The sequence below is a fragment of the Folsomia candida genome, unplaced genomic scaffold, assembly GCF_002217175.1.
Source record: "Folsomia candida strain VU population unplaced genomic scaffold, ASM221717v1 Fcan01_Sc027, whole genome shotgun sequence".
Lineage (NCBI taxonomy): Eukaryota > Metazoa > Arthropoda > Collembola > Entomobryomorpha > Isotomidae > Folsomia > Folsomia candida.
The window spans coordinates 815004-840523 of NW_019091219.1; the positions used below are offsets into that span (position 1 = coordinate 815004).

Sequence of the window (25520 nt, forward strand, 5' to 3'; positions counted from 1 at the left end):
AAACATCGAAGAGGCTGTTTCGTGAGACTTTCCACGACATTCCTTCATTCAGGTTGTCACTTTCCTTAGGAATTCTTTCAAAGTAGTTAAGGAATTTTTTTAACATTACTAAGGAATTTTGTTACCGTTGCGAATAATTTTTTTTAACGTTGCTAGGGAATTTTTTTAACGTTGCTAACGAATTTTTTAACCTTGCCAAGAATTTCTTAACATTGCCAAGGATTTTTTTTAACGCTGCTAAGCAATTTTTTTATGTCGCCAAGGGAATTTTTACTCGAAGGAATTTTTATTTCATAGTATAAGTTGTATCGCGGAGTATGTGTGTGAAAAAATTTGTAGAGAATTTTTGAACGTTGCTAAGGAATTTTTTTAACGTTTCTAAGGAATTTTTTTAACGTTGCTAAGGAATTTTTTAACGTTGCTAGGGAATTTTTTTGACGCTGCTAAGGATTTTTTTTACTTTGTTAACGAATTTCCTTAAGGTTGCTGAAAAATTTTTTTGACGCCCCTTGGCAAATTTTGTAGGTTGCCCAGAATTTTTTTAACGTAACGTTTTTTTAACGTAATAAGCGATTTTTTTAATTTGCTAAGAATTTTTTCCTGGTTGCCCATAACCAAACTCATAACCGAAATCATAACCGAAATCATAACCGAAATCATAACCGAAATCATAACCGAAATTATAACCCAAATGATAACAGAAATCATAACCGAAATCATAACCGGAATCATAACCGAAATCATAACCGAAATAATAACCGAAATGATAACCGAAATTATAACCGAAATGATAACCCAAATCATAACAGAAATCATAACCGAAATCATAACCGAAATCATAACCGAAATTATAACCCAAATGATAACAGAAATCATAACCGAAATCATAACCGGAATCATAACCGAAATCATAACCGAAATCATAACCGAAATGATAACCGAAATTATAACCGAAATGATAACCCAAATCATAACAGAAATCATAACCGAAATCATAACCGAAATTACAACCGAAATTATAACCCAAATGATAACAGAAATCATAACCGAAATCATAACCGGAATCATAACCGAAATCATAACCGAAATCATAACCGAAATGATAACCGAAATTATAACCGAAATGATAACCCAAATAATAACCCAAATCATAACCCAAATCATAACCTAAATCATAACCGAAATCATAACCCAAATCATAACCCAAATCATAACCTAAATCATAGCCCAAATCATAACAGAAATCATAACCGAAATTATAACCGAAATTATAACCGAAATGATAACCCAAATGATAACAGAAATCATAACCGAAATCATAACCGGAATCATAACCGAAATCATAACCGAAATCATAACCGAAATGATAACCGAAATTATAACCGAAATGATAACCCAAATCATAACCCAAATCATAACCCAAATCATAACCCAAATTTTAACCGAAATCATAACCCAAATCATAACCTAAATCATAGCCCAAATCATAACAGAAATCATAACCGAAATCATAACCGAAATCATAACCGAAATCATAACCGAAATCATAACCGAAATCATAACCGAAATTATAACCGAAATGATAACCCAAATCATAACCCAAATCATAACCCAAATCATAACCCAAATCATAACCCAAATCATAACCCAAATTCTAGCCTAAATCATAGCCCAAATCATAACAGAAATCATAACGGAAATCATAACCGAAATTATAACCGAAATGATAACCCAAATGATAACAGAAATCATAACAGAAATCATAACCGAAATCATAACCGGAATCATAACCGAAATCATAACCGAAATCATAACCGAAATGATAACCGAAATTATAACCGAAATGATAACCCAAATCATAACCCAAATCATAACCCAAATCGTAACCTAAATCATAACCGAAATCATAACCGAAATCATAACCCAATTCATAACCCAAATCATAACCGGAATCATAACCGAAATCATAACCGAAATCATAACCGAAATGATAACCGAAATTATAACCCAAATGATAACCCAAATCATAACCCAAATCATAACCCAAATCATAACTGAAATCATAACCCAAATCATAACCTAAATCATAGCCCAAATCATAACAGAAATCATAACCCAAATCATAACCTAAATCATAGCCCAAATCATAACAGACATCATTACCGAAATCATAACCGAAATTATAACCGAAATGATAACCCAAATCATAACCTAAATCATAGCCCAAATCATAACAGAAATCATAACCCAAATCATAACCTAAATCATAGCCCAAATCATAACAGAAATCATAACCGAAATCATAACCGAAATTATAACCGAAATGATAACCCAAATCATAACCCAAATCATAACCTAAATCATAACCTAAATCATAACCCAAATCATAACCCAAATCATAACCCAAATCATAACCGAAATCATAACCGAAATCATAACCTAAATCATAACGCCGAAATCATATCCGTTGGTGGAACCAGGAAGCCGGCAACCAATCAGAATGCAGGAATGTCACGGAAAATTTGACGGGACGGACTTTTCGAAATTATAATATAGATGGAACAATACATGACTTTTTGGTTAATTTTGTTATCCATAATCGATTTCTGATCATATTTACCAAGCGTATAGGTTAATTTATAATATACAATATTACATGCAATAGCACAACATGAATTTTTAAAATGTAGACCTATTCTAAACTCTGTTTCAAGTTACTTGAGTTCCCCGCCTTGAGTACATTACATTACATTAGCCGAATGAGCCGAATTATTTTATTATTTGACACCACATATTTTTATTTTGGCGTAAAAATCATACGAAATTGAATAATTTAAACGCCAAAATGAAAATTACAGGTCTCAAATAATAAAATAATTCGGATCGTTCGGGTAATGTACTCCATGTGACCAAATCAAGTAACGTGAAACGGAGTTTAGAAATATATTCAAAGATTTCTAAATCACAAATTAACAAAGTTTAATTATAGCAAAATTTTAATATTTATGTAAGATGGCATATTTGTATTCAATTAATCACGGCCCACGGCGAGGCAAATGGTCCCGAGCGCATATATTTTGCTGTTCTGTTTACCGAAAATTATAAATCATGAGATGAACATTGATTTAGCATATTATGTTACTACACGATGATAACATCTTGTTTTCTCCTTTTAAGCAAGCCTCACCTAAGTTTTTTTTAAAGAATTAGTTTATTTATTGTGTGCTTGATCAAAGCCAAAAATTTTTCCATCAAATTTAATGAGCAGTTAATAAAATGAAAAAAATTTTCATTCTTTACCTTTTTCAGGAAATGAATCACGCAACAGATTTTATACACATATACTGGGCTATTGCGTCTACAAATCGCCAAATTCTAAATTACAGCGCCTAATACATACATAATATGTAAATATCTATACACAGGTTCAAAAAATTGTTCGTGTTGAAGCAATACATCCTGTATCTATTTTTCCGAGACTTAGGTCGATATCTTTTAAATATTTTATGTTTACGTGACGTTGGTTAGAATTGAGAAATTTTAAAGGTCTTAGTTTCAGGTCTGACTGGTTATTTATAACTATTTTAAAACCCAAGTCGTCAATATCACTTGAGTTTTTGCGGACTATAAACAAACACGTACTTCAATGTTAACTTACGGATAAATTTATGTAGATATATGAATAAATACGGATATATACGGATACATTTGTTTAGATACGTAAGGAGCCTTAATTGGCTTACGTTGAACGCATTCTAAAGCCTTAAAAGACCTCAGACCTACATTTTGTAGGTCGGAAAACCCAAATTTGGGAAAAAACAATGAAAAGAAGTTTATCCTTCATCATTCTCTTAGTTTTAGTTCCCAGTATTCTTTCTCAGCTGGAGAAGCTTGTAAATAATTTAAAGCAACTTTCACCCTGTTTAGCTATAAGGATGGGGAAGCATTTCAAATTCACCACTGATAGTTTTAAATCCTCTCATCTTTCAAGTTCACTAATTTTGGACGAAGAAACTAACAAGTCAAAACTTTTTACAGACGCAATAGTCGCAGAAATAAAAAAATGTAAAGTGCACCGTAATCCTTTCCTCAAGTTCCCAATTTCCAGTGACGTCCGGTCCAAGTTTAGACCTTTTAATAAGAACAGCTTATTTCTATTATTTTCCTAAAAATGCTGGAGATAATAATAATGATGGTATTAGCTGGCTAAACGATTTTGCGCTTCATTGTCGCATGAATTATGTTGATATCAGATAAACAAATTCTCAGAAAATTGAATTTGAAAAAAAATTCACAACAACTTCGTGTAATTTCGATCGTACAAATTTTCACAAAGCAAAAATTATGTGGTTGGTCGCTTGGCATTTTGCAGCCCTAGTTGGGGAACATATGTAAGTCTCAATTTCTATGGTAAGACGAAACTATACAAGCCTTCGGTCCGGTAGTTATCAAGCTTTTGATAGTCTCTGTACAGAGTGGTGAGGAAGATTAGAAGGAAACTCATTTTCATCTTGAGAAGCCAATTGAACCAAGCATTTGAAAAAAAATCGTGAGGTGGCCTGAATTAAACCGACAACCCTTCGTTCTGATCACTAATCGGTAGGATAAGAAAAACTACACCAGCCATTCACAGGGCTTTGTGGAGAAGTGGAAACCGATTAGTGATCAGAATGAAAGGTTGTCGGTTTGACTCAGGCCACCTAGCGATTTTATCAAATACTTAAAGATTTCGTTCTACCTGAAAATATATATGTATATTTCAGAAAACACGGGACTGATAAACACTATGTTTTAGCACCAGTATTGTCTCTCTGCATGAAACTGAATGTCACGCTGACCCCCGTAATATTCGACTCTTATGGGAAAAAGGACCCCACGACAGGGAGATGGACGGGAATCTTCTCATCAAGATTGTCACATCACTCCATGGCTAACGTTGACTTTGGACAGAGCTGAGATCTCGACACCCACCGTCGCCCTAATACCGGAAGGACTTAGTTTTATCACTGGACTCCCACAAGAGGAAGGCTCCACTTATTTGCTTGCTGTAGCTAGAGACGGGATTGGACTGGAATTTGCTCTTTTAATGCTGGCCTCATATCTCGTGTATACCTTTTTATTGACGAAAAACTCGTGGAATGAATTACCAAATGCTTTGACTTATTTGGCGATGTGCATTTTGAAATTGAGCGTCCACGCAAGGTACTCCAGGTAATAGAACAGTGAATTTGAAAAAGGGAAGTATTTTTTAAATAGCTATATTATATTTTATATTAAATTTTATATCATAGTTCAGTTTTAAACAAACTTACAATGCGATGGGGTGAAGTGTAACCCTCCGATTTCATGGCGGAACAATTTTTTGCACATATTCAGACCTACTTTTAACGTCAGACCTTGAACTTTATTGTATTCAGGCACTTTTTGCATTATGCAAGCGTTAAAGCGTAGATACATAATTTTAATGCTGTATAGGGAATTTTGAGAATTTTTCCTGGGAATTTTGAGTGCTTTAGCTGCAGCTTCCGCCAGTCATTCGTGCAAAACGTTTTTCTGACTTTCTCCACTTTCTGATTTGAAATTTTTTTCAATTTTTTATAATTTTTTCATAAATTGGATAACAATCAACGTCATTATGTTCGTCATAATAGTTCAAAAGTTTGTAAATGGTCGCTCTGGGAATTGTTTGTTTTAAAATTATTGATGACTGTACTTTTTAATTGAAATAAATATTTATGTACTACCTCGTTTTTACTTTCTTTGGTAAAAGTATTGTTATTTTTTAAATAATTTTTAACAAATATCATCTTTAACTTTCCTGAGGCATACATGAGTAACAATAATGAAAACCGGAATCACTTCACACAAAGCAAAATTTGATTTGTATAAGATTCTCAGCGTTTGTAGAGCTAATTTGTATGAGTTCAACGGCACCAATTATTTGGAATTACTCCGCCCCCTCGCTGAGTGGGAGGACCCCAATGTTGGAAAAATTCGCTACGTCTGCGATTTTTAGCGCAAAGGCGGGTCAATATTTTTGAAAGCGGTCTTCACCAAAAGTTTCCTAATTTTGTTCCCTACAACCGTTTTTGACCGTTTTTTGAAATTCGCAAAACAAATGTCACGATTTCGTGCATCCAGAACTTACCACAGCGGTAGATTGGGAGCTAACACAGCAATACATAGGCTAGAACTTAAAAATATTCTTCTGTGTCTGGAACATCAGGGAGTGGTCATACACCAGACAAAGTATATATATTCCGAATCCTCCCGCCGAGATCTTTCCAGTGATACCCCATTTATGGGGTAATGTGAGATTTGACCTATTTTACCTTTAAGGTCCACATCATAAAAGTTCTTTTAAAGAATTTCAGAAAACGGTCAAAAACGGTTGTAGGGAACAAAATTAGGAAACTTTTGGTGAAAACCGTTTTCAAAAATATTGACCCGCCTTTGCGCTAAAAATCGCAGACGGAGCGAATTTTTCCAACTTTGGGCTCCTCCCACTCAGCGAGGGGGCGGAGTAATTCCAAATTATTGGTGCCGTTGAACTCATAAAAATCAGCTCTACAAACGCTGAGAATCTTATCCAAATCAAATTTTGCTTTGTGTGAAGTGATTCCGGTTTTCATTATTGTTACTCAGATAGGTCTTACGGTTTCGACGGGTAGTTGGATCGATCAAGAACAAAAAACACGATAAATCCACTTTCTAACATTGATCAGTATATGGAAAATGACCATTAATACATACATACGTCTATTGGTACGTGCGCTAATTCCATACCTAATTAATACTACCAAAGCTAATTCTAATTGCTAATTAATTATAAAATCACTAAAATCAATAAATCAATTGGTAAATATTTCAATTAATTAGCTAATTAGTTAGCAACTTCTGTTTAATTTCTAATTACCAATTAATTAGACAAAATATTTTCTTGCAAATTACCAATTACTAATAAATTAGAAATGTGACTAATTAAACAGCTCTGATTTAGGTGTCATTTCATTGTGGATAACTTCTACTTGTTTGTTCCCCAACTGTCTTCTGGGATTTCTGGGGGGAGGGGTGGTACAAACCCCTGGTGGGTGGCTAAGCTTGACATGCCAGTTCCTCTTCCCCCTCGATTTGAAAGTCTGATCGCAGTGGGGGCAGAGAAATGGGCCCACACCCGCGTGACTTCTTATGTGGGTCTTGAGACTCATCGTGTTGAGAAAACCAGCCCCACAAACCTAAGAACAAGTACAATTTTAGAAACGAAAATGAAATTTCCCACATAATTACAAAAATTATCAATTAAAAATTATCTTGTAAAAAATTATTTTAGAATGAAATAAAAAAGAGTAAAATTTATTCAGGGTTTGGTAAAAAAGAGGATGACACAATTAGAAGGTAAAATTAGTCCAACTTTGTACAAAATTTAAATTTGACACAACTTTCGACAAATTTTGCACAACTTTGGACCAATTTATGTAACCTTTTGGTTGTGTCATCCTCTTTTTTACACAACCTTGAGTAAATTTTACTCTTTCTTATTTATGGTACATACAATTTCGAAATAAAAGATTCTCAGTTTTCTTGCATATTTTTAATTTTTCTGGTACTACATACAATTTCAAAAAATTTGAAGAAGAGTTGTTCATAAATTTCATTAATGGTAACTTTAAGAGCCGATTTTGGCATACTTATAATATGTACGAATACACAAATGGTCCTTGACGATAATTTTAATTAGTCGCTAATTTTGACAAAAATTAAAATTACAAAAACTGACTATTATCCCAGCATTTGGGATGTGAACCTCATTTGCATATTTTGACGCGTTATTTTAGGGTGCACCGCCTAAATGCGAGGACAGTACACACCTATTTATATTTTTCCAAAATGTACAAACGTTAAAATTAAGTTTTTACATTCTAGATTATTTCATTCGAAATTTTACCTCACATTTGTGCCTTTTTTCAACCGTATGGACTTTCTTGTGGGTTTCAAGTTCCTCCGGATTTGTTAAAGTTGTTCCGCTTATTCAGAATTAAAACGTCCTAATTATGTATGCCTTTTACAAAATTTATTGAGCGTACTCACGTCAACTTTCGCATATCTCGCTAAATTAAGCACATCAACATAATTTACGAGATTTCGCAAAAATTTTGCTGGAAAACCTTGGGATTTTTTTCGCAAATTTACCCAGCAAATGGGCATGTTCTCATTTCGCAAACGCAACCACAACTTCTCCATCAAGAGAAATTACAGAAATCCATGGAAACAGGGTCAAAATAGGTAGGTGTTTTTAAGGTGGCATTTTATGCCCCAGTATGCCGATTTTTAATTTGAATTATTAGCTCACCCTGCGTAGCACGAGAGCTATTGAGTTCCTCTTGTCCGTCCGTCCGTCCCTCTGTCTGTTAACGACCTTTTTGTATCAATTGATGCTAATTAAAATGTACCAGGTGTATTTTTGATAAATTAATAGCAGTGTTAGTATCTAATAATCGGTGACACAAAATGATGCGAAATAATTGGGAGAAGGGATGCAAAACGCACCAATAGTGCAAAATATCCGGGAGAAATGATCATACAATTTTGACAAAGTTTTCAAAATTATGTATCCCGGATTGTCGCTAATGCTGCAGTAATGGTGCTGCGGCTAGCCGTTTTTGTTGCACCATGGGTGCAAGAATATATACGATTTATGATCTATTTTGCCGGCTTATTCCGCACCTTTGATGCAAAGTTCTGTCTAATCATCATGACAGGGTGAGCTACTTCTAACGTTACTACGGTTTATTGTGTCTCATCTTTCCCTTCTTCCATATATTCAAATGGCGATTTTGAAACTTATTCATCTCCGTGGTTTTTTTACAATATGAAGATTTTAATGCACCTAAAAATCGATAATTTTTAGATTTACAAAGTTACGACTATACAATTTTGATTTTCTTCTTGCATGAGGACATAGATGTGACATAGATGAAAAATAATCGGTAAAACTAAATATTTTCTCATTTAAGAAAAAAATCAAAATTCTAGACTCCTAACTTTGCAAACATAAAAATTAGCGATTTTTACGTGCATTAAAATCACCATATTGTACAAAACCAAGGAAGATAAATAGGTTTCAAAATCGCCATTTGAATACATGGAAGAAGGGAAGGTTGAGACACATCAATTCAAACTCTAACCCCGCATACAAATGCACGTTAATAGATTTGCCAAGTCATATTTTGCGAATCTCCCCGGGACACAAATACATATTTTGATCTTGGCAAGTTTGCTAAATGAGTCGCGATGCGAAATAAGTTGTCGTGAGTATGCCCATTATCTGAAAAAATGTAGTTACCATTCCTCACAAAGGATGGCGTCCTGGCCATGCATGTGCGTGTCACATTCCACATTTTTGAACTTCTCGTCGTTTTGACGATGACGGGCGAGGTGGTTCTTGAGGTCCACGTGGTGATGAAACCCTTTCCCACATATGTGACAAATCTGCCGGGCAGGTCCGGAAGGGTGGACGCGTGCCACGTGGACGGACAGGATGTACTTTTTCTCCGCTTTGTAGTCACAGTGAGGACATTGCTCAGTTCTTGGCTTCGTGTGGGACCTCAGGTGGCTGGAATAGGCGGGAAAATCAAGTTAGGTTAGACGCTTATCATCATACCTGTTCATTTTCATTCATGTTATGATAGTGAATGAAAATGAATTTCTTATGATTTGATGCGCAATTTTTTCGACTTGAAAATTATTATGAACTAAATTTCTTTAATCGAAAATTCACGTATTCCCTCAAGTTTATTGCAATCTGCTAGATGGCGACAGGATATTTCTCATAAATCACATATTTCTCATATCTCACTATTTCTCATAAATCTCACTATTTCTCACTGACAATGGAGGCGCAAACCATGTTCAGCGAAGATAATTTTTTGACCTTATTAGTTTGAAAGAGCAAGTCTTTACAAACAACATTTGGTTCGGAACTTGGGCAGATGCGCAAATTTCAGCACGTTATGGGCGCCGCAAGTGCGCAAAAACGCACGAAGTCTAGCTCCCGCTGGGCATTGCCCGAAAAATCCTGCGTTTTTGCAAACTTGCGGCGCCCATAACGTGCTGAAATTTGCGCATCTGCCCAATTGCCGATCCAAATGTTGTTTGTAAAGACCTGCTCTTTCAAACTAATAAGGTCAAAAAATTATCTTGGCTGAACATGGTTTGCGCCTCCATTGTGAGATGAGATTTGTGAACGGCAAGTGAGATTTCTGCACTCTTAGCAAAATGGTATTGAACTTAATTGAATCATCACCAAACGGAGTGCATATATGACTTAACCGGAGCAGTGATAACGGGCAACACCGCATAGCGAAAAATTTACACCGTTGTGGTGATGAAAACTAGAGGTGAGCTAGATTTCCATTTTTTGGATAATGCATGGCCCGATCCAATCCAACTGGATTTGGATGGATTGGATCTGAAATTTTTTGGGCCAAATGGATTTGGATGGATTTGATCTGAAATTTTTTCGGCCGAATGGATTTGGATGGATTGGATCTAAAAAATTTTGGGTGAATTGGATTTGGATGGATTGGATCTGGGTGGATTGGATTTGGTCGAAATTGATAAATTTCGTCGGGCTAAATTTAATGCACCACCGAATTAGTTGAAACTTGCCACAATTTTTAGCCGAATTTGCCACTGGATGAAATTTTTCTAACTTTGGCCTTTTTAGCCACCAACTTAGATGGTGTATACCACAAAATTAGATGAGCTGCCATTAAGATATTTGATGACGTTAAATATGGATATAGGTTACAAAAACAATGCACAATTTACAATACTATGAGTTACTTATTTATAATTATTTCCCTATATCGTTTTAAAATGCAACTGAAATAACAATGAGCGCTTTTTCACCCAATGGAACGTTTTTAGCTTCCGGTCGACCAACATCTAAAGCGTATTCTGGATTGCTAAGCCAATTATATGCCAAACGTGTTCTTACACGCGGGACGTGAACATGTAGAATTAGTCCATTGATTGGTGTGAACCATCCATAATCTTGTGACGCTGGCGACGCAGGAATCGAAAATTGTTGATGACTTGTCCGTATTCACCCGCAATGTAATCCGCAATTTGTAAATTTTCTTCTTACACCATCCTCTTTCAAAGAAGGTTGGCGTGAAACAGAGGCAAAATAATGCCTAACGTTGGGTTCATCTTTAGATGTATTATACCTGGTGCTTGGCTTTGAATTATTCCAATTGAAAGCATCGGTCTGAGGTAAATATTTGGAAATTGTACAAATATTTTGTGGTTTTTATATGCAGGGTCTCTCTGCTCCGATCAATCTTTGGTTTGACTTAACATATAGGAGATGACAAACGAGTCATCTCAGTAATTGTCAATAATCTTGAAGTTGACACTAGTATGCCAAAGCATTTGTGCTTATAATTAAACATTGAGTGGACTACAGATTTATCAATGATACTTGTGATCTGTGAATTGTTGCTTGCCAGTGCCTGGAGGCCTCCAAGGGAAACAATTGGTGGATGGTTTGTGAGCGATGATAGGCCAAAAAGCTTTTTAGTTGAGTTGTTGAGCTGTTGAGACAATTATGCGTAACTCGGTCAGAATCATTAGTTTTAGTAGTCCCCACTCTACTAATTTAACAATTTCGTCTTTTACACTTTGGCTGATTCCTAAGATAATATCAAAGGTAATATATACGTCAGTTAATATGTGTGTTGCATATGCTGTGCAAATATATGTACACATATCCGGATAATTAAATTATAATTATTTAGAGAGTTAAGTTGTGCATTGTATTTGTATCCTATATCCAAATTTAACGTCATCCAATATCTTAATGGCAGTTCATCTAATTTTGTGGTAACCACCATTTAAGTTAGTGGCTAAAAAGGCCAAAGTTGGAAAACTTTCATCCAGTGGCAAATTCGGCTAAAAATTGTGGCAAGTTTCAACTAATTCGGTGGTGCATTAAATTTAACCCAATTTCATCACCATAAATAATATCAGGAAGTGATCTTTTAATTTCGATCTAACAGTAACTGGGCCATACTTTTGTTGCATGGCACACACTGTGACACATATACAGTCTAATCAGATCTATTCCGAACCATGAGTTTATATATATAACTCTTTGGATAATCCATGCCCTGATCCGATCCAACTGGATTTGGATGAATTGGATCTGAAATTTTTTATGCCAAATGGATTTGGATGGATTGGATCTGAAATTTTTTGGGCCAAATGGATTTGGATGGATTGGATCTGAAAAATTTTGGGTGAATTGGATTTGGATGGGTTGGATCTCAAATTTTTTGGGCCAAATGGATTTGGATGGATTGGATGCGAAATTTTTTGGGTGAAATGGATTTGGACGGATTGGATCTCAAAAAATGACGATCCAGCTCACCTCTAATGAAAACTCACCACTTGGAATCAAACTATTATCAACCCGGGGAGACATTAACACCAAATCAATACCATCACGGAGTGTATATGTGTATGACTTCACCAGTTTGCCAAGAGTGTGCGAAAAAGTGTACATGATCCGATCCAATCGTAATCCTCGGATTCCTGATCAGTGCCCCTCCTACTTTAAATATATCTTTCCACCTCGCCAACGCTTGAAAACATTCAAATCAAGTGACACGCCGGAGTAATCCTAGAGTATGTGATCAGTAGCGGCGGAAGTTGGGGGCATTAGCATTGCGAGATAGGGATCGGATGAGCTTGGTGACACGAGAAAGATTGAATTTCTGACGGGATAATATAAATATAAACCTGTCCCCCACCCCGGCTTCCGCCGCCACTGATCTAACAATGCGATGAAATGAAGTGTAACCCTCCAATTTGGCTGAAATTTTAAAATGATGGTGGTCCAAATCAGTACAACCAACGTTTCAGGCAGTTTGTGCGATGGTTCGAATTAGTCAAAATATTTGAGGTCAAAGTTGAACAACGCGCGATTTCAAGGTAATGGGACTGGGGTCTCCTTCATCCGCTCCTCAAAACCGCCCATTTTTTGAACTTTGACCCCAAAAATTTTCTCAAATTCCAACCATCGCACAAACTGCCTCAAGAAACGTTGCTTAAACTGACTTGGGCCACATATGTAATTCCAAAATTTCAGCCATATTTCATATTTTTTTCACACATACTCTGCGAATACACCATATACGTAGGTGTTTTATTATTAATTTTCAAAAGGTATGTTCCGCACTGTTTCTGACCAAAATTGTGATGAAATAACAAACTTCAAATACATTTAGGAGGCTGTGATTTTTTTCAACTCTGTGGGTTAACATAAACACTAGCAATAAATCGGCAAACTTTACCTCGACGGAAAAAATGCTAGATTTGCAAATTAAATATCGTAGTGTGATTTAATTTTTAATGCTGGATGGGCAATACGTGTCGCAGATTTATGGTTGAATGCTTAAAATGTACAATGAAAACTGCCCAACACAAAACACAAATTCAATTGGGTCAATAATTTTTAATGATGGCGAAACGAGGTCTCGGGCAAAAAGTCGCAAGGACGCTCAAAATCCGCTTCTTCCACAGAAAGGCTCCGGAAACTAGAGGAACCAATAATGAGAGATCCGCGATTGAAACTGTCCTATATAGCAGATGAGATGGGTGTTCCAAAACCAGCAATTTGTTCCATGTTAACTGAAGACTTAGGTATGAAAATGGTTTCCGTCCGTTGGGTACCAAAATTGCTTTCGGCATCTCACGAACAGGATCGAGTCGACTTTTGCAATGCAAATTTTAACCTATTAAATGAAGACTTGAACCTGCTCAATATTTTATTAGCTAAATATGGTACCTGAGTTTACTATTATGACCCGGTGACCAAATAATAATTCCCTCATTGGAAGCACGAGGGGTTGCCACCGCCCGTGAATTGAAAAGTGCAAAAATCTGACAAAAAAATTGATGATGACCATTTTCAAGGATAGGTCCCCTCCTTATAAAATTTATTGCTGGAAATACTGCAATAAATGGGGCCGTGTATCCAGGAACCCTGAAGGAGCTGCGTCCTCCGGTTGAAAAGAAACGTGGGGTCAAAATAAAGAGTTGGCCTTTTTTTAGACGACAACGCGCCACCTAATACCTGGCTTTTTGCGAGGGTTAGTGCAGACGAAAATCGCTTTACCTGCACAAACCACGCCCCGTGCAGTCCAGACTTGTCCCTTAGTGATTATTATTCGTTTCGAAACTTAAAGAAAAACATCAGGGGAAAACGGTTTTCGGATGATAATGAAATCAAGTCGTAAATTTTGGCATATTTTCGAGGTAAATTTTAATGAGTTATTGCTAGTGTTAATGTTAACCTACAGAACTGAAAAAAATCACAGCATCCTAAAAGTATTTGAAGTTTGTTATTTCATCAAAAGTTTGGTCAGAAACAGTGCGGAACATACCTTTTGAAAATTAATAATAAAACACCCACGTACTAAGATTTAATAAAATAAGTCTTCTTAAATTTCAACCAATTCGGAGTGTTACACTTCACACCATCGCATCGTAAGAAAAACCAAATAAGTACTTACCTTTCCAGTTTCACCCTGGTCTTGAACCATTGCTTGCATTCCGTACAATTGAACGGGTTCGAGTGCATTGCCGACGCCAAATGTGTCTTAAGACGTGTCTCGCTTTCAAACCGGTTATCACACAAGTCGCAAACGAACGGTTTCGCCCCCTCGACCTCGTGCAGGTTCACATGTCGCGCCAAGTTTTCCTCGAGACAGAAGCGCTTATCACATTTACCGCAGGCCAATTTCTTCTCCCCGTTTTCGTGCCGCATCACCATGTGCGTCGCGAGGTCGTACAGCTGCCAGTGTTTGGTTTTGCAAATTCGACACTGGAAAGAGGCCAGGCCTTCGTGTGTCGTCTTCACGTGGGCGTCCCGCGCTTTCCTCGAACCAAATATGGCGCTGCAGGAGGGTGCGAGGCAGGGGATGGGGTAGCAGTAGGTCGCATGCGAGGTAAGGGCAGACTCATTCGTGAATAATTTGGGACACACGGGACATTTGTGGACAGTGGAGGAGGAGGGAGTCAAATTCGTAGGCGTAGATTTTCCAGAGTAAGACGTTGGATTGGACGTTTTTGGGGAAGCGATAAGACTTCCGACCCCTGAGGGGGGACCGGATTGTTTGTTTATGAGGGGTGATTGCGGATCGGACTGCGGTTTATCCCCTTCCGAAATTGTTCTTGTTGGAGAATCTTCTCTCTTGCGTTTCGTGGTGCTAGGCGTATGCAAATCAGGGTTATCAGTGATATATATCACTGACAATGGAGGTCTCCCAACGTATGCTCACCGATTTGGACCAAATTAGTGTCAATCGATCACAAATGTAATCAGTATGAAATTTGCAAATGGAACTATTTGCCAATGCGCAGGTTTGGCGGAGATATTTGGACAAAACGAACAGAAAACGCACCCACAATGCTGACAAGTTCATCATTTTCCAAATTTGCTGCGCGTTTTTCCTGCTTTGGATACAAATATCTCCGCCAAGCCTGTGCATTGGAAGATAGTTCCATTTGCAAATTTCATACTGATTACATTTGTGATCGATTGACACTAATTTGGTCCAAATCTGTGAGCGTACGTTGGGAGACCTCCATTGTCAGTGAGATTTAATGGTTTATATCAATCATCTCGGTTCGGGCAGAGTGAGAAATGTGAGAAATGATGAGATAAACTTGTAGTTCATAACCCCCTCCGCTAGCTGACGCTATGCTAGTGCATGGCTCATAAATCTCACTATATCTCATATTTCCCATGTCTCACTATTTCTCATTGTATCTCAGTGAGATGAGATTTTTGAAGGAGAGATAAGATTTCTGCAACCCTGTTAATCCATACTAACAATGGAGGTCTCCCGACGTATGCTCACAGATTTGGGTCAAATTAGTGTCAACCGATGACAAATTTAGTCTGAAACTTGCAAATGGTACTATCCCCCAAGGTTTGGCCGGGTTATGATATTTGCACTGAAGAGGAGAAAGTGCGCTATATACATATTTCACAACTTTTAAACTTTCCAAATTTGCACCTATTCGGATGCAAATATCTCTGCCAGACATTCCCATTGGGAGATATGGTCATTCGCAAATTTCAAACTTGTGATCGTTTGAACACACGTTGAGAGACCTACATTGTAAAGTATTTAATCGGTACGATTCATATGTGTTAAATCAATATGCAATATTGTAAATAAGGTAATTAAATAATTACAAATTATGAATCTATGTAAATACTTCAAGTTCATGGATTCATACCGTTTGGGAATTTGTTTGCCTTTGGTTAAGTTCATTGGTGGAGAGGGAATAACACAAGATCCGATTGGGGCTGGCACATCAGGGATTGGTCGACTTTTGGGCTGCAGTTTATCCCGTTCCGTACTTGTTTCTGATTCCCTTTTGCGTTTCGTGGTGCTATAAGTATACAGATTTATAGTTAGCTAATAGTCCATATCATAATGGGCCTCCTCAGACACACGAAAAAATCGTCGTTTCGATTTTCGCTTATCGATAGCATGGCAAAAATTATGAAAATTCTAAAATTTTGTTCCGCCTTTAGCTAAGCGACCCTAACCCTACTTCTGAGTTGAGTTTCTGGTCGCTTACCCCAGAGCTCGCTTATCAGGGAGTAAGCGAAAAACTAAGCGAAATTCGAACGATTTTTTCGTGTGTCTGAGGACCCCCAATATTTCTTACTTGCATGCGCAATATTGGTAATTCATAAGCTAATTAATTACAAATTATGAGCAAACATTTGTCATTGTCGCACATACCATTTAGGATTTTCTTTACGTTGTGTCAAGTTTGTTTGAGGGGTAGGAATGATACAAAAATCAGTTTCTGCGTTGTCTAAATCTTGCTCTGATTTTACAATTCTAGGCTCGCGGTCGGAATAGTCATGGTCGTAAAATAGTTGGTCCCCGAGGTCATCCCCGAGGTCCCCCCGGTCTTCTTCCTCTACCTTGACTTGAACCTCGTCGTCGTCTGGTACCAAATTTCCTGCATTTTGTCCTAATTTACTAGGAAGTTGGTGGCCAAATTATTTGGTCTAACTAGGGATACTTTCGAGGTGATAGTCGTGTCCAGGGTACTCACAATATTTTTTATAATCTACTAGGACCCTAGATGAAAGATCCATTCTTAGTTCCGTGTAAAACTCATATTTTTCGCCATAGCGTGGCGCCAAACTTAAAATTTTGCATTTTCGACCAATTTCAAACCACCATAGTTTTTGCAGTTTGTCGGATTTTCAAAATTTTATACTTAAAAGGATCACAAAAGTCGAAATTTTAGGATTTCGAGTAAAAAATAAGGAAATTATAATTTTGGAGAAATTTTTAGCATTCTTTCGACGACCCCCATTTATAAGAAAATTACAAAATTTTGCGAAAAGTTAAAAGTGATAATTTTGGAAACAATTTCATGGAATACAAAGGTTGAACTCCTTCTCATGATTTTCGCCAAATATTTTTAAAATCCGTCCAGGATTTCAAAAGTTTTGGCGGTTTCAAAATTAAAAACACTCAAATTTGCCGAATTTGGCGCCACGGCACGACGCCAAATATGAGTTTCACACGGAACTAAGAATGGACCATTCATCTAGGGTCCTAGCAGATTTTAAAAAACATAGTTGGTACCCTGGACCCGACTATCACCTCGAAAGTATCCCTAGTAAGTACAGTATATGGATCTCCGTTCTTCTTGCCATGGCTTGGATTTTCGGGTGTGTTAAACCCACAAAAAGGCGAGAATCTGCATGCAGAATGCAACCGTCATACGTAGGGTGACCATATTTGTCCTGACTAAAACCGGGACATTTTTTGGCCAAAAAATTTTGCCATAATATCTAGTGCTTGGCGAAAAATTTTGCCATAATATCTAGTGCTTGGCGAAAAATTTTGCCATAATATCTAGTGCTTGGTGATTCAGATATCACCGAATTTTGGGAATGGGCCAGGAAAGAAAATTAAATGAATATTACATGTATGTCACTAGTATTTATGTACTAAAATGTACTTTTTCATCAATATTTTGATGAAAAAGTGAAATAATTTAATTTTTCTCGACGATTTAAAAAACCGGGACATTTTCGGGACGCCGGGACAGGGTTTGAAAAGCGGGACATGTCCCGGCTAAACCGGGACGGATGGTCACCCTAGTCATACGAAATTAATCCGTATCCAAGTACAATTTCTTACAACGATTTTCTAAAAGTAGACTAACTGAACACCGATAAAAACTTAATTTTTTTCCTCACTAAACCTGAAATTTCATATGACTGTTGTAGATTTTCGCATTTTTGTGGGTGTAACACCTTCAAAAATCCAACCCACGGCGCAACAACCGAGATCAAAATACTGTCCTTGGACCAAGTAATTTGGCCTTCTCTGCATAGTAATTGTTAACCAACTAAATTTTCAAAAGTGCCCAACCTGCACCAACATTTGTCCCATAATGTTCCACATTTTGTCCTGTTTAATTGAAAAAAACCAATATGTAAAACGTCAAAAATTAAATTAAAAACGTGTAACCTGTCAATTCTAGCAACATGTCGCGAATTTGTAGAATTTTCTCCCTCCCTGTAATTCTTGGCTGGGAGGAGGAGGACGAAGTATCCAAAATTTTCGTCAAAATTTCCCCCTCCAGAAGTGCAATTTGCCTCTTAATTTCTTCCATTTTGATGAAAAATGGATAACAATCGTTGCAAAAGTCGCACATCTCGTCACCCTCAAATTCAGGGGTTGAAAATTTGGAATTGTGATGACACACCGTCAGCAATTTGAAGACTGTTTCGATTCTGATTTTTTTCCGGGGTTTCGTAGCCTTTTCGATAATTTGTAAACACAAGAGGCACATGGACATGTCGATTTAGTCTAGAAATTATTTTAAAAAAAAGGCAATTTACAATTAATTTTGAAGATAATTCAAGTTTAGCTAGATTAACTTATGCATAGCAAAGTTAATCGTGTAATTTTAGTAAAAATGTGTGATTTACAATTAATTTTATAGGCAAATCAAATAGACTCAGGATAAAATCACGATTAATCGTGTATCCAATTCCTTGCAAATTATGTACGAAAAATAAATACTTTACCCTTGAGAAGACGTTAATTGTTTCTAAATTAAATTTGTAGATGGGAAAATCCAGCCCCAAGTTTTATTTTTGGAAAGTTTTATTTTTACAAAATTGAGTGAATACATACAAAGTTGAGCAGCTGAAGTCAAACTCGTGCGTAAAAAGAGTCTCAAAATTACTCCACGAAACAAAGCAAAGTTTCATGAAAACTCGTCTAATGTGCATACAAAAAAATGTGCATATGTTCAAAACTTGAAGTAACTTAAATAAACTCGTGAATTAATTATTAACCAATTATAGTTTTCATACCCAAACTGAACATTTATATTGTCGGTCCAGTGATTTTGAGAAGTAATTGAATTCGTGTAGATATTTATAATAATTTTATTAATAATTTTACCACGCTTATCTCTTGGCAGTAGCACACATTTGTGCATGCTCTTAGAAAATGCACAAATAAATAATTAGAAAATGTTTCTGAAATTATTTACATATGTATGCCCAATCTTGCACTTGATAATCGAGTAATTGATAAACCATTGAGATAAGGTAGATGTGTAATATTTAAGTGGGAATCAGTGATAAGGTTATGAACCTTTATCGACTCTTTGTCTAATAAAGGGTGTTAATAAAGTCCGATCCCATGCATTTTTTGGAGCGTGGTTGTTACAAATTCAGCTGGAACTTTTGAACCAGTGAAGTTATTTATTTCAAATTTTTACCATGGGAGGAACAACTAAACGTGTAAGTCATGAGCATCTTAGCGTTGAGATACAAACATTGCATCAGCAGGGGCTTAAACCTACAGAAATTGTGCAAAAATTGGGCTGCAGCCGCAGAACTGTTTGGAAATGGAAGAATAAAAATTTTGTCCACGACAAAAAGCGACCAGGGCGACCCAGAAAGGTGTCACCTACCACAAAAAGAATGATTAAAAACAGACTTTGCAAGAAAACCGGTAGTTCATTACGTAATTGAGCAAGGGAGTTAAATGACTCAAAACGCTATAAAGAGAAGAAGAAGCAAATTAACTGTGTGACCGTGCAAAAATTTGTGAAAACTACGAAGTGGGGTCACACAGCTTACAAACTAACCAAAAAAACCTCTCATGTCACAAAAATATATCGATGACCGTCTGAAATTTGAAGAACTCCTTCAGAAAAGTGCCCATTTGAGTGAAAAAAGACTTGGTGAAGAATTGCGCAGTCACATCCTTTGGACTGACGAATCTATTATTGAACTATATCCAAAATTGAACCAACAAAATCTTCGTTACAGGACAGAAAACAACTCGGATGTACCATCAAGAGCGATCCCAAAATTCGGGCTTAAAGTTATGGTAGCGGGTGGATTTTGTGCACGTTGCGTGACCCCTCTACATATCATACCAAAAGGCAAATCAGTCAATGCAAAGCATTATATGGAAAAAATATTACCTATCTATTTCGATAGCATGGGGAACAAGGAAATATTTCCGAATGAAAGAAAAATAGTTTTCATGCAGGATGGTGCTATAGCCCATACAGCAAAAGCGAGTTTGAGTCTCATCAAGACGCAAGTTTCAACGGTCTGGAGCAAGGGGGTGTGGGCCGCTAACGGCCCAGATTTGAATCCCCTGAAGAACCAGTGGTCCATACTCAAGGAAAATGTATACAAAGAGCCACAACCCCGGACGAGGGAAGAGCTAGTAAAAAAAAGTTCAAGATGTATGGAATTCGATTTCCAGAGGCACATTGGAAAAGTTAGCACAGAGCCTTAAACAAAGAGTTGAGGGCATGGTTAAAGTAAATGGTAACAAGACCAAATACTAAGGTAAATATGTCGAACATTTTTTCTAAGTATCACGGGTAGTTTTTTTTATACTAGCCTTCACTTTTTTACAGGAAAAATGGGATCGGACTTTATTAACACCCTGTACATAAATATGTATACATACGTATTACATTTAATATATGTTATGTGTAAGAAACAAACGGATAATAAGTAATTAATGAAAGCATGATCAATTATATTGTCCCCAACTTAAATATCCAAATTAAGTAATTACACACAACAACTAGATACGAACTCTGCACGGTACATATCTACACTATTTAGACACTGAAAACAATAATTTGTCCAATCAACACCCTCAGTGTCAATATATGTATGACTTAACCGCCTTGGCAACAATTGCGATTCCGAATGGTGATAATTTGGATACCGATAGTTATCTATATTATAAGCTGGAAATGTTTGTCTGCAACGGAAGTGAAAGTAATTTTCCGTGACGGAAGTGAAAGTGGAGAAAGTTTCACTTCCTTTGCCAACCGACATTTCCAGCTTATACATAATCTATATTATAATTTCCAAAAGTCCCTCCCGTGAAATTTTCCGTGATATTCCAGCGTTCTGATTGGCTGTTGGGAGTCCAGCTACACCAATCAGGGAACGGAATTGCATTTTGATTATGATTTTCGGTATCATTTTCAGTATGATTGTGATTTTCAGTATCATTTTCAGTATGATTATGATTTAAGTATCATTTTCAGAATGATTATGATTTAAGTATCATTTTCAGAATGATTATGACTATGATTATGACTATGATTATGATTATAATTATGATTATAACGAACAATGCATAACCGCAATGAGACAAAAAATCCTTAGAAACGTTAAAAAAATTCCTTAGCACCGTTAAAAAGTTCCTTAGCAACGTTAAAAAAATTTGTTAGCAACGATATAAAGACTTTCCAATTGAGCAATCATAAAAGGTCTATAGCAAAGTTTAATTTGAAGTATGGCCCCGTCTTTAAGACGGGCTTATAGGCTAGTATAAGATAAGATGCAATTCAAAAATAATTCTGTGCAATTATGTACTTAATTTTCACGAAAATCTAAAGTAAGCCCGTCGCCCGGGGGGAGACGGGCTTATTCCCTAGTAATGTTTATTACATTGAGTGTACCTTTAAATACATGGATCAAAATAGATTTTAATTTTTACTAAAGATTCAGCAATGTATCCTCCCCAACCCTGTCAACCCCACTCATACTGCACGATCAACAATGACGAAGGCCAAAAGGTAAACCCCGAATCCAGATATTGATGACAAACCCGGCAGTACAAATAAGTACCCTAAATTCCACAAAATCCCGCGGGCACCCAAGTTTCCAAAAAAATCCATCAAACAATACCCAAGAATAAAGAAGCTAATGTAAGCAAGGATTACGACCAGGTTGAAAAGAAACTCGATTTTCTTGGCGTTTGAAACAGGTCTTGTAAAAAAGCCCGGGTTCGTTACAATAAACCATACGGCCCACAAACAGGCCACAAGTTCCCGCCCATACTGCAATTCCAACAGGACAGGGATACTTTTTGGGGCAGAATGCCATAACACTTAAAATCTGCACAGAAATGATCCCAATTGCCACAACGATCCCTGTTCCGAACGGAATTAATATTTCGCCGAGTAAGTATCGACAGCATGTTTGCGTCCCTTTTTTGGCAATTTTTTCTTCAACAAGGTCCGAGCATGGGTTCCGGCGGAATAAATTGAAAATATCTTGACGTCGTGGTCCACCGTGTTTTGGAACGATGCGGATGTCGTCTTGTGAACCAGGGTAGATTGTACGAGATCTGTTCCGCATGTTTCTAAGGTGATTGGGTTAAACGTCTCGGTATCTTGGCCTTCCAGGTGGTGGTACTTATGGAACGAATGTCCGCCTTGGTCGGAGCGGGCGGTCGGTTTTAGTCGACCCGAGGGGCGTGACAAGTCTACAATTTTGTCAAATTTCAAGTAATTCGTGTTGGTAATTTGGAGTGAAATGAATAAATCACAATTATCAATTATATTTTTCACTTAAATTCTTATACACGTGACAAAAATATTTATAAAACTTTTTTCTGTTAGCCGCCAAGCGTAACAAGATTTTTTTACATTAAGCTTGATGTGAATAAATCAAATCAAATGAATGGTTTGTTTATGTACCTTGCTTCTCATCTAGTATTTCGTACTTGATCGTCGTCCTTGCAAGTTTATAAAGATTTTGGTTTGGATTAAATATTTTAGTCGTAAGGTTAAGAGCAGCTTAATACTTGACGTTTGATGAATATGTAGAACGGTAAAACTGGGAGGTAAACCTGCTAAATAACAATTGTGTACAATAGGCGTTGCAATAAAGAGGTAGCTTACCCAGGTATGTACATACATCTGCCCATAATCCCATAATTGATAAGCGGCAGAGATAACGTTTACACATAAAGGTTTAATGACTGGGAGTTTGAAGTTCAAATCCTAGAGCAGGACGCACTCTAAACAAAAATAAGTAAAACTTACTCAAGGTTGAGTAAAAAAAGAGGATGACGCAACCAAAAGGTAAAATTTACTCAACAATTTGCAAAATTTGGCTAAATTTGTGTAAAATTTCTCCAACGGGTGGACAGATTTTGCAAATTGTTGAGTAAATTTTACCTTTTGGTTGTGTCATCCTCTTTTTTTTTTTTACTCAACCTTGAGTAAATTTTACTTATTTTTATTTAGATTGCATGCAATCTAAAAGTGTGGAAAAATTCGAAGCATAGTTCGGCTCTTTTTTTACACAGTTCGTATTATATTTTATAATTAGGTAGAAATATATAACTCTTTCAGGAAAACTTTTACTTTATCCTACCGTCTTTTTGGGTTTCGATATTTTCAAAAATGCTCAAAAATGTTTCAGCTGTGTTTCGGGTGCGAGTAACCACCTGCAAGAAATAACCGCAAGAAATTGATTTTTTGCAGCTATTTTTCCCCGCAAGAAAGTGCAAGAAACTCCATCCCGCCGCCATAGTTCTGATGGCGCGTCGTTAGATGGCGCTATGTTTCTTGCACTTCCTTGCATTTCTTGCACCTTGCATTTCTTGCATTTCTTGCTTTGCAGTGCAGAAAATGAGAAAAACCCGCAAGAACCGAAACACTGTGTATCAGTTACTTTGTCCTTTAAACATAAGAGAATTTCAGGTTACTTGTTTCATTTAAGGATAATTTTGGCAAACTAATTAGTTTGAAAACCATGGACTTGACATGTTCTTCTCAACTGCATGGTACATAAAGTCGGCATCAATAAACTGCTAAGCGAGTGTGAAACAATTATTCACCAAATTATTTAGAGTGTGCATATATACATGATTCATGTAACATGAATGATTCATAAACTGGTTGTGTGACGGATTGTTATCTTAACACAACAAAATGCGCAGAAATTGTGATCATTAGGTAAGTTGTGCATACCTATGTCAAGTTCATGCTCTGATCATCACCAATATTCGGTCTTATCTTTACATATATTTATACGTCAATTTTTAATCGATGGAAGAGTAGTGAAGCCTTCACCATGAATCCTATGAATATTTACACATACATACAGACATAGATATAATAGTGCATACTGTGTAAATGCACTCTAAACAATTTGGAGACAAATTGTCATCCGCGGAGGAACGTTTCGCAATTTTTGGCACAGATTAAACAGACGCTTTGTCGACAGTGGAAAATAATTAAAGAAATATTTACAGGGTGGTTTACATGTCAGGTTACAATGGCAAATTTGTCAATGGGAAAAATTCGCAAATCTCCATTAGTTACCGGTATTTTGCCTCTGAAACAGATTTGAGTCGGGTCTCCGTTTTTTCGGATAATCTGTAGCCAGATCCGATCCGATTGGATCGGATTTTTTTCAATCCAAAAAACGGATCGGATATTTTTGAGAATCCAAAAAAACGGATCGGATCGGATATTTTGAAAAATCTTAACAACGGATCGGATCGGATCTCTGAAATTGTAGATCCAACTCAACTTTGTCGGATTTATTGCATAATCCGTGCTTTTTAAATCCAAAAAACGGATTAAATCGGATATTTTTGATAATCCGAAAAACGGATTGGATCGGATCGGATATTTTTCTAATCCTAAAAACGGATCGGGTCGGATATTTTTTTTAATCCGAAAAACGGATCGTATCGGATTTCTGAAAACACGGATCCGACTCAACTCTGCTTTGAAATTCAATATTTTAAGAATTTTGTCATCAGTGTTGCATAAGTTTTGATAAGAATTAATAACAATCTCAATCCCAAATCCGTAACTAGTGGAAATTTACGTGTTTTTCCCATTTAAAAATTTTCCATTGTAACCTGACATTTAAGCCACCCTGTATATCAAGCAGACGCACATGTGAGGTCGTTACTTAACCTCTCTAGTATTTAATAGGATGTATGTATTAGGCAAGTTTTCCTTAGGTACGATGTGGATTTTGTACTTGGCTAAACGTGATTGCTACCAATTATAATTTCAATTTTATTTCAAGTTTTTAGTATTTCTAACATTTCTTTCTAACATTTCTAGCTATAGTGAAAATCGACCATTAA

General features: G+C 36.5%; 1 protein-coding gene across 3 annotated transcripts; it reads right to left on the reverse strand.

The window, feature by feature from the left end:
* Window positions 1-5581: 5581 nt before the first annotated feature.
* On the reverse strand, window positions 5582-19827 carry LOC110859597 (gastrula zinc finger protein XlCGF48.2). Of its 3 annotated transcripts, XR_004837099.1 has the most exons (10): window positions 19151-19825; window positions 18588-18929; window positions 18489-18527; window positions 16830-17055; window positions 16315-16470; window positions 14580-15275; window positions 9344-9613; window positions 7946-8024; window positions 6657-7235; window positions 5582-5818 (listed from the first exon to the last, which is right to left on the reverse strand). XR_004837099.1 is itself a non-coding variant. In XM_035859673.1 (9 exons), the coding sequence occupies exons 2-9, from the start codon at window positions 18916-18918 to the stop codon at window positions 6978-6980; spliced, it is 2055 nt and encodes a 684-aa protein (XP_035715566.1). In that variant the 5' UTR covers window positions 18919-18929; window positions 19151-19825; the 3' UTR covers window positions 6551-6977. The 3 variants fall into 3 exon arrangements, 2 of the variants coding, with proteins under 2 accessions (XP_035715566.1, XP_035715567.1); XM_035859673.1 differs by lacking the exon at window positions 5582-5818 and having other exon boundaries at window positions 6551-7235; XM_035859674.1 differs by lacking the exon at window positions 5582-5818 and having other exon boundaries at window positions 6968-7235; window positions 7951-8024; window positions 19151-19827.
* Between the last annotated feature and the right edge of the window lie 5693 nt (window positions 19828-25520).

Excerpts from the sequence above, each read along its gene's own strand:
- LOC110859597 (XM_035859673.1), bottom strand. The coding sequence starts at position 18,918 with ATGTCCATGTGCCTCTTGTGTTTACAAATTATCGAAAAGGCTACGAAA. Across the intron at positions 17,056-18,488 it reads TGGGACAAATGTTGGTGCAG|GAAATTTGGTACCAGACGAC; the intron begins GTTGGGCACTTT and ends GACAAAATGCAG. Across the intron at positions 7,236-7,945 it reads AAAAAAGGCACAAATGTGAG|GTTTGTGGGGCTGGTTTTCT; the intron begins GTAAAATTTCGA and ends ACTTGTTCTTAG.